This window comes from Rhipicephalus sanguineus, chromosome 5 (genome assembly GCF_013339695.2).
Source record: "Rhipicephalus sanguineus isolate Rsan-2018 chromosome 5, BIME_Rsan_1.4, whole genome shotgun sequence".
In the NCBI taxonomy this organism is placed as follows: Eukaryota; Metazoa; Arthropoda; class Arachnida; order Ixodida; family Ixodidae; genus Rhipicephalus; species Rhipicephalus sanguineus.
The window spans coordinates 74,667,018-74,676,642 of record NC_051180.1 but is presented as its reverse complement, the minus strand read 5'-3'; the positions used below and the strand labels follow the sequence as shown (position 1 = coordinate 74,676,642).

General features: G+C 48.3%; 1 protein-coding gene across 1 annotated transcript in view; it reads right to left on the bottom strand.

Moving 5' to 3' along the window:
- Nucleotides 1-1,239: 1,239 nt before the first annotated feature.
- Nucleotides 1,240-9,625, bottom strand: part of LOC119394721 (uncharacterized) — a 76,749-nt gene continuing 68,363 nt past the window's right edge. Inside the window, exon 4 of the mRNA XM_037662032.1 lies at nucleotides 1,240-1,544. Coding sequence (XP_037517960.1) covers nucleotides 1,240-1,544 — 305 coding nt within the window. The remainder of the gene's footprint in view (nucleotides 1,545-9,625) is intronic.

Genomic DNA, 9,625 nt, shown 5'->3' with positions numbered 1-9,625 from the left:
CTAAAGAACACAGCTGCGTTCCATGGTACTGGACTCAGGATCTCGGGCATATACGTTCCGCTTTAGAGAGTCGTGTCATGGTGCCTACTGAAGGCTCGCAAGTACTGGACACAGAACATCCAGTACTTGTTGTACGGACTGAGCATAGGGGGATTTCAGCTTGCCGACGAACACGCGAAGTGTGTCCAACAATGACTGAAGCACGATGATGGTTGGTTTGTCTTCTTCAGGCAACTGCTCAGTCGGAGATTCAGTGCGCACTGTTGCCGATGTGCAGTGTGAATCTGCATGTCGCTGCGACTTCGGCAACGTAGGCCAAGCTGCATCAGTTGTGTCCATGCCTTCCTTGCTGTTCTGCTTTGCACCGGCCGTCGACGATCTCTGTGACTGTGGCTTCGGCAATGGAGGCCAAGTGGAATCTCCAGGAACTGCGCGTTTTACTGCAGTTCGGTTTCGTGCGGCGCGAAGGGTCCGGATGACAAGGGAGTTGGTGAAGCAGGGCGTTCAAGGGGCGCTGCAGATGCACAAGCATTGGTTTTCTTGGATGCACGTCGGCGCCGATTTCGCCGATTTCGCCGCTTTCTGACTGTTTCGGCAGCCTCGCGATGCGATGTATGGTTCCTTGCCATCTGTTTCAGTACAGCGATTTCTCTTTTCATTTTTGGGCACTGTTTTGAGGAAGCTTCGTGAGGTCCATTACAATTCGAACACTTGAGAACATTGACTGTACAAGTGTCCGCAGAATGGGTTTCAGCGCAGCGAGAACATACTCGCTCATTTTCGCATACGCCTCTCACGTGACCTAGCTTCATGCAGTTGTGACATTGTAGTGGCTTCGGCACAAACGGTCTCACAGGGTGTCGGAAGTGACCCACTTTAACGTACGAAGGTAGAGAGTTGCCTTGAAAATCTATTTTCACGCAGCGTGAGGTACCCAACGGGTAACCTTAGCGATAACGCTAGCTTCATTAGCTGGCTTGACAAGGGCAGACAAGTCGGAGCTGGGTAATGGTAGCGTCAACGTCGTAGATGACGCGGCGACGACGTTGGAGCCCACAGGGATGTAGGAGCGGACGTTGATTCCATCCAGCTCTGTGACGTTGCGTAGTGCGTTGAGAGCGGCAGCATGGGAAACATCAATCGCCATGACATTCTTACGCGGGTTCACTCTGATGTCGATGATTTCATCTGGCACCAGTCCCTCGAGCAGCGCCGAAACAGATTGCCTGTTGAGGCGCTTCATGTTGCCGTTGGGGACAGCAGGAAGAAGATGATGGTGTTGGCCTCGGGCCTTCGCGGCGCTTCTTCATTTGGTACGTTCGGGTACGAAGATGGCCTGGTGTTGCGCCTCTTCGCCTTTCGGCTTGATACAAGTTCGAAGTCGTCATCAGATGACCCCTCACCTGTCAGTGAGTGGACATCCTCGCTGTCATAGTCGCAGTAAGGGCCCGTCCGCTTCCTGGACGCGGCCGCCGCTGACGCGCAGGACTTGGCAGGTATCCAACTGGTCCGCGTTTCATCGCCGATGAGCACAGTAGAGTAGCCTTCACGGGGTGCACATATTATTGCGCAAAAAAGGCAAGAGCTACTCGAACAGCGTTCCGCTAAGCAGACACTTCGTCGTCGTTCCTCTAGTGCCTATTGGTGTCCCTAGTCATTTTCTAGCGACAGACATCTTAAAATGACTAGGGACACCAATAGGGGCTGGATGGATGGATGCTATGAGCGTCCCCTTTAAAACGGGGCGGTGACATGTCTGCCACCAGGCTCGAAGAAAAAAAAAAAAAAAAGAAGCTTCCTTGTTTCATGTTGGCCTAATACCTTATCTACATTGATTAAATCTATGTTATTATACCAAAAAATATAAATTCACGGTCCTTCTCTCTGCCCCTTAAGGCAGAATGACCTTATTTTTCCCCCATTATTTATTTTTGTTCTTTATCTCTACTTTTCTGCCACCATACTCTAACCGTCTCTTACTTATTTCTATCGCGGACGTGTTCAGCTTTCCATTGTTGTCCCTAAAACCCAAGGCTTCATGTAGACTCGTGCCCACACGTATACCTGGGTGAATATCGCCACATTCAATCAGTACATGTTCCATCGTTTCCTTAGTTCCCCCGCAGCATGTACATGTTCTTCTTCGTTACTAAATCTCGCTTTATAACTACGCGTTCTAAGGCAGCCCGACCTTGCTTCAAACAGTAAAGCGCTTCCCCTTGAATTATCATAAAACCTTTCCCTCCTTATTTCGTTTTTTTCCTTTCGGTAGTTACTCAGAGCCGGCTTCTTTTCCATCGCTGTCATCCAATAAGTCCTCTCCGCCTCTCTGACCTTCCGCTTAATGCTCCTTGTTGCCATATCGCCCGCACTGCCAGCCGTATATTTACTGGTGAGCCTCCTAGTTCTTTTTCTCCACTGCGTGTCAACGCTTTTTCTATACAAATACCTGAAAACCTTCTCTGCCCATCTACTCTCCTTCATTTTCCTCAGCCTCTCTTCGAATCTCATTTTGCTCTGCGCTTCCCTCACTTCAAAGCCTGTCCATCCCATATCACCCTTTACCGCCTCATTTGTCGTCTTCCCGTGAGCGCCCAACGCGAGGCGGCCCACCATCCCTTTGATTTACATCCAATTCCTGATTGCAACCTCTGACTCATGCACACCACTGAGTTCCCAAATGTAAGCCCCGGGAACCATCACACCCTTCCACAGCCCTCGAAGCACCTCGTACCTATTGTATCCCCATAAAGCTCTGTGCTTCATAATTGCAGCATTCCTCTTTCCCTTTGCTACCGATGCTTTCTCTTGTACCTCCATATTCTATCCCCCTCATTTTACCCATTACTCCGAGGTACTTGTACTCGCTTACCCTCGGTATTTTTGCCCTGTATTAATACCGTATGGTCTCCGTGATCATTGAATACCATCAATCCACATTTTGTTGCACTAAATCCTAGTCCTAGAGCCTCACACTCCCTTCCGCATATCTATCTGCCAGTCGCTGTATACATCTTGACTGTCCGCAATAAGACAATATCATCAGCATACAATAGACCTGGAAAGCTTCTGCTCGACCATCGACTCCGACCTGTTGTGTGACAAATTAAATCCAATGTGCTACCTTCTAGCGCTTTTTCCATCCTCGCCATGTACAGCATGAATAACAGCGGGGACAAAGGGCATCCCTGTCTCAGCCCCTTGCTAAATTTCACCGCTGTCCTTGCTACGTATTCCTTCCCATTCTATACAAACTGTATTTCCTCGGTATATTCCCTCAAAAGCTGTACACAGTCGTCACCTATGCCCACTTCCTTCAATATATCCCACAAATTTCCTGATTAACGTTGTCATACGCCCCGGTGATATCTAGATAAGCTACGTATAAGGGCCTGTTTTCTATTTTAGAATATTTCTATACACTGGGTAAGAACAAACAGATTATCGTCTAACCGCCTGTCGATTCGAAATCCATTCTGAAGTTCTCCCAAAATATCATTTTGTTCTACCCACGCTTCTATTTTTAATTTTACTGCCTGCATCGCCAACCTGTATAGCACCGATGTAATTGTTAGCGGTCTATACGAGCGAATGTTATCCTTTTCTCCCTTGCCTTTATAGATTAAGTCATTCTACTTTTCTCCAACTGTCTGGTATTTCCCTCTCCTGTAAGCACTTTTCTACGGCTTTCAGCAGTGCTTCTTTAGTGTTATGTCCGAGTTCGTTAATGAGGCTGACGGGAACCCCATCTAAGCCCGGAGTAGTGCGCTTAGGAATTTTCCTTCGGCCTTCTTCCAATTGAAATTCTCTAGTACTACATCTTCGTCGGTTGCACTCCTTTGCGTACTTTTACTCACCGGGGAATCCCCTGGGGGACCTTTTTAAACGTATCGGCTGTTATCTTTCGGATGTAACCTAGCGCTTCATATCCTTCCAATTTATTTCCTCCTTCATCTACCTATGTTGTTGCATTGTGACAGACTTCCTACCCAGCGCTTTTAGGTGGCTCCAAAATATCCTAGGCGCGGCCTTCTTCTTTTCGCGAATCTCTGTCATCCAGCGTTCACTTTCACCTTTAATTTTTGCCTCGACTAATTTCTGCACAATGGATTTTTGCTCTAAATATATTTCCCATATTGGTTGACTTCGTCCTGTGGCCGCTTCTCCTTTTTTGCCTGTCTGTGCTCCCGTGATGCCTGACGTCGCATATCGATCGCTTCCCGGATTTCTTTGTTCCACCAACTTTTTGGCTTTTTCTTTCCTTTCCAACAAATAGTTTTCTTCTCTATTTCCATTTCTTTCGTGATTACATGTAGCAGCTCACTATACTTCCAGTCTTTGCCTGGTAGTTCGTCTACTTTTTCCTCGACTCTTGCGCCTTGAAATGTACTCTTGAAATGTACAGCGCCATCTGTCGACGATCCCATAAGCTCGATCCGCCATGTTTTGTTGGGCGCGAAAACGAAACCAGTCGCATATCGCAGCCTTTCAAGGGCTAACTGCTGGTTTTTTATCTTCGTTCGGCAATGACTTCCCAATGCTTCGTGCGCTGTTCAGGCAATGAGGGAGCCCTGACGATGCCGGGAACAAGGTAACACTAATCTTAATCGAATTTATCAGTTACCTGAACGAAGAAAAAGAACGTGCTGAGGCAAACTTGTTTCGCCAACAAGATCGGCACTAAGCCTTGGTTCGGAAAGGACCGGCGCGCCCAAAAGCGCTCTTTAACCTCAGTTCTTACTTCACCGTGCAATTTATTTGCTCGCCTGCAACATAAGCTAGACTTGCAGAATAATATTACGATATAAGCATTTTAAAAGAGACGGCCGACGTCGCACACGCGCGAGAGAGCATGATTGATCAACATTAGCTTGTCGGCGTTGCAGATCGACGAAAGCAACGACTTACGTATATAAAAGTGTGTAAGCAGTTCCACCGACGCTGCTTCGCGTGTCCGTCGAAAATCAGTGCCGCCATACGAAACTCGATCGGCGCAAGGATCCCGACAGGAATCTCTTTGCAAGCTTCGCAAGGCAGTGTGCGCCGAAGTATACATATATATAGTACGCATGCCGCGTCTCGCTTTACACCCCGTTATCCCTCCACATATATTTTTATTTTTTTCATTCAGCGTGCGCTGCGAACAAGGAGCTGAGAGTTACGGAGCCGTACAGTAGATAGACCTGTTTGTTCGGTAAATGTGGTTGATCATCGCACTCATTTTTCCGCTGATCGCGGGCTCTCGTATGCTATCCGCAAACGCGCACGGTGATATGCAACGCCGCCATGGGATGCGAAAGCAAAGAGCGCAGTATTTTAAGAAGATATGTCAGTGAACGCAGAAGAGCGTCCGAGAAAACCAGAATGGCAATACTAAATGCGCGCGATAGATTGCGACCACAAGGCATTATAAACAACCAATGTGCAGTAAAAGAGCATTGCGTGCCGCTCTCTTTGTATACAGTTGAAAACGCGCGCGATCAGTATTTTTGTTTGTTCGGGATCGGATCCCGGCCGCGGCGGCTGCATTTTCGATGGAGGCGAAAATGTCTGAGGCCCGTGTACTTAGATTTAGGTGCACGTTAAAGAACCCCAGGTGGTCGAAATTTCCGGAGCCCTCCACTACGGCGTCTCTCATAATCATATCGTGGTTTTGGGACGTTAAACCCCAGATATTATTATTAGTATTTTTGTTTGGTGTGCGGCGCACAGTTCATGCACATGTCCATGCTTTATTTCGGAAAAACTACAACACACGCTACTGTGAAGGGTGTAGCTGTGGCGAAAGAAATGAGCCCATGAAAGCAGCACAGGTCTGCACACGTCGCGCAGAAACAACGTGGTGTTGATATCTGACGAGTGTTTATGATGCGTGTATATAATCGTAGTGGGAGATACAATGGATATGTATTGCCGTGCAAGGTTATCTTAGAATTTTGACAGTCACGTCTCCTCTGCAACGAACACTTTTCTTGAAGGCCTACCTCAGATAGGAAGAGCACGCCACCATGGCTTTCCGACGCGGTGCCCCTCTTGTAGCTGCCGTACGGATGAGTTTTGTAGCGTTAGCTACACTTGCCTAGCCGTAGCCGATTTCGCGTGGTGGGTCATGAGCCGTGCTGCGCATGCGCGAGGATCAGTGATGTCACACAGCTGGGTCACCGGAGCTGGCATCTCACGCGCTCTCCGACCCCGCCGCGCGCGGCTCGCCGCTGCTGGTCTGCGCGTTCGGGAGGAGAGGCGTCGTAGGCGCGGCAGACACGCTGGGGCCGGTGCGCACGCAGACTCCGCCACCGCCGCGCGCGGCTCGCCGCTGTTGGTCTGCGCCATTCGAGAGGAGTGACGTCGTAGCCATAGACGCAGTGGCGCCGGCGCGCGCGCAGCTATTCGCCTTCGCTGTGCAGTCGCCGTCTGACACTGCGCTGAGACCTCTTGATAGCGCATCTGACTGGCTTTTACAGGTGGGTAACGCCATGGAGAAGGAGAGCGCAAATGCTGTTCGACGGCGCAGAAGAGCCGAGAAGCTTATCTCATCGGATCCCGAAGTAGTTGCCTGGCAATTAGCGGTTCAACGTACGAAGAATGAACAGAAGAAGGCTAATAATCCTAGACAATCTGGAAAGCTAAGAATAATCAGCTGAACCTTTGCTAACGCTACGTATATCCTGGCATAGCCGAGCTAAGCCACTGCAAATTTTTTAAATGCGCAGAACTCCGTTATTTTGTTCTCGTCGATTTGTGGCGGCAAAGTAAGGTCCGCTGCCCGTTCGGCGCTGGATGACGAATGAAACGGCCGCATTTTCTTGGTCCGAAAGCTCCGCCGACGACTGCGGCTCTGCCTCTCCGTGGCCTCTCCTTATGGAGCCGCTATAGCAGACGATTCCGCGACTGCGCCCAACAAAAAATGGCGGACGCGCCCAGTATTGCCGGAGCACCAAGCATTATGAATATCCCCCTATTGCGGTAACAATTAATTAAATTAAGTTAATTGCTTTTTATTAGCTTAATTTCTTGAAACACCTTGTATATGCACATGACAGAAAGTTTTTGGGTGGGTAGAATAAAGGAATGGATTGGAAGATATCCTTTTTGTTTATGGCTTGCACAGTAGACAGTATGTGCAGTGATTCTATACAATAGGAGACGTGATGACAAGTCTTTTCTCTTTGGCTATGGTGATTATGGGATCCACTTAATATGACTGCCTGTTTTGGGGCGAAGCTCCTCTTAGTCTAACCTTGTCATGCGTCAGGCGTCAGGCGTAACCGGCAGTATCTCCCGAACAGTATAATAGATGGCGCTGTCTCATAGAAGTACATACAAACTGCAGTTGAGTGATGATATTCTAGATGGCGCTGTACACAATCTGTGTCGTCATCACCATTTCCCATCTCATTTCCTAGATGGCGTTGGTCCAATAGAAGTGTGTGCAATAGTGCGCTTGTGTGAATCGCCACTAGATGGCATGTAATATATATAATATATATATATATATATATATAATATATCTATATATATTAATGTGTATATATATATATATATATATATAGTGTGTGTGTATATAATATATATAGTGTGTGTGTGTGTGTGTGTGTGTGTGTGTGTGTGTGTGTGTGTGTGTGTGTGTGTGTGTGTGTGTGTGATGTACTGGGCTATCGCTTTGATTACGCTAGGCGAAACCACTGAAGATTTCACGGTGTAACCATGATTGCTTCAGGAGCTTCGCCCAAGCTCTTCATCATTCACCCGTGGATACGCTGTGATTTTTTTTCGCTATGTTCGGCCAGAACACTCGCGGCGCATTACCTTTGGCCACGTCATTCGGGTGCTGCTTGAGATAAAAAGTTACACATAATCTCCCCCTACGGGCAACCATGGTGAGATGCGAAAGCATCGCGGGGGGGGGGGGGGTGCGCATCGAGGTTCCGTTTCTCTTATGTGACTTATGAGACGGTGGTTGTCAAGGCGTTTGAATTACCGCTTGCTGACGCTGACGTTTACGTTCGGCTTCCCGAGCCTTCTTCTGCTCTGCGGCGGTGGCGCTGCCGCTGCAACTAGCGCCGACGTTGACGTTGTTCATGGCGTTTCGCACACCATTGCACAGAGAGAGAATGACTAAAGCACAGCGAACGCGCGCTTTCGCAGCCTCGCAGCTTGGAGATTCGCTTGCCGGCGTTGCCGTTTACGTTCAGCTTCGCGAGCGTCCATAGCGCCGTTGCGAAGGAAAGTGCAACGGGAGGGAGCGCGCGCCGCATTATATACAAGCGCAAAGCTGTGGCTTAGAGAGAGAAACGGGAGAGGAGAAACGAAGCGGAGGCAGCGCTCACGCCACCTCCTCCCACCTCCTCGCGCTCGCGAGGAGAGGGGGAGGGGGGAGAGTTGGCGCATGCGTAGTATAGGTGCAGACGCCGCAGAACGGACACTGCCCCGAGCATAAGATGCTTCCGCATCTAAAAAGAACGTATTGCAGGTAAAGCTTTAGGGTAAACAAACGTTGAACATGGAAGTTTTACTCCCGGTACTCGTTTACTGCTTCGAGGTATTTCGCATGTTTATGTTCAAACTTGTAACCCTAAAATTTTCCATGACTTGCAAGACATCAAAGAATTAAGGCTTTCGTGCTTGCGCGCACGGCGGCCGAGTGTTCACAAGCCGTGTGGTGCCGCGGCTATGATACTGTTGTCCGCAAAGTAGTGATGCAGAACTATCGATGGTACTATCGATACTATCGATAGCTGAGTCACTATCGAACTATCGATGGTGAAAAATACTATCGATAGCGCTATCGATAGTAGAAAATTTGATGGTACTATCGATAGTATAAAATCAATCACACGCCGACTCACTGCAGAATAAACTTAGTTCCCCGCGCGCGTGGTACATAGTGGGGGCGGAGGCAGGCTGAAGGGCAAGAAAGTTGACATGCGTGGGTTTCACCAGAGTGCTTTGCTGACACATGATCATAATGTCAAACGTTCGCTGTAGCGGAAAGGAAGCCTTGACATGTGGTAGAACTGCGCGGCTTCAAATTGATATTGCCGCTTTATGATTTGAAAATAAAAAATCGCAAGAAAAATAATTGTAAGGTGTAACTCGTTGCTTTGGATACGAATTTATGCTGGATATATTCCACCATTCACTGCAGAAATATTAATTTCTCTGCCAAAAAATTGCTCATAAATTAAGCGAAGCTGGTAGTAGGCTATCACAAATATTTTGGCAATAGGCCGGCCAGCAACCGCATCATTATTCACACCACTATCGATAGTATTGTCACGTAATTGTGACGGTGAAGAATGCTGCAGCAAGACTTGGAAATACGCGTAGCTCTTTATTTGGGCGAATTGTGCCCAGAAAATCAAAACTCAAAATACAAGCGATAATGCTGCGAGCTGACGCGGCAGGAGCAGTCGTCAGCCGTTGAGTATCTGATCATCGGTAGAACGCCCGTCGTCCTTTATACATCAATCATCAAACCTTCCAGCGTTATCGCTGGTGCTCGCGTAACTCCGAATAAACTTGACTATTCGCATCCGGCGCGTAATTCAACAGAATGATCTCAAACAATTGTGAAGCTTCTCAAACATTACGGCGCGGTCTGCGTCAAACGTTGTAACAGTCTTTT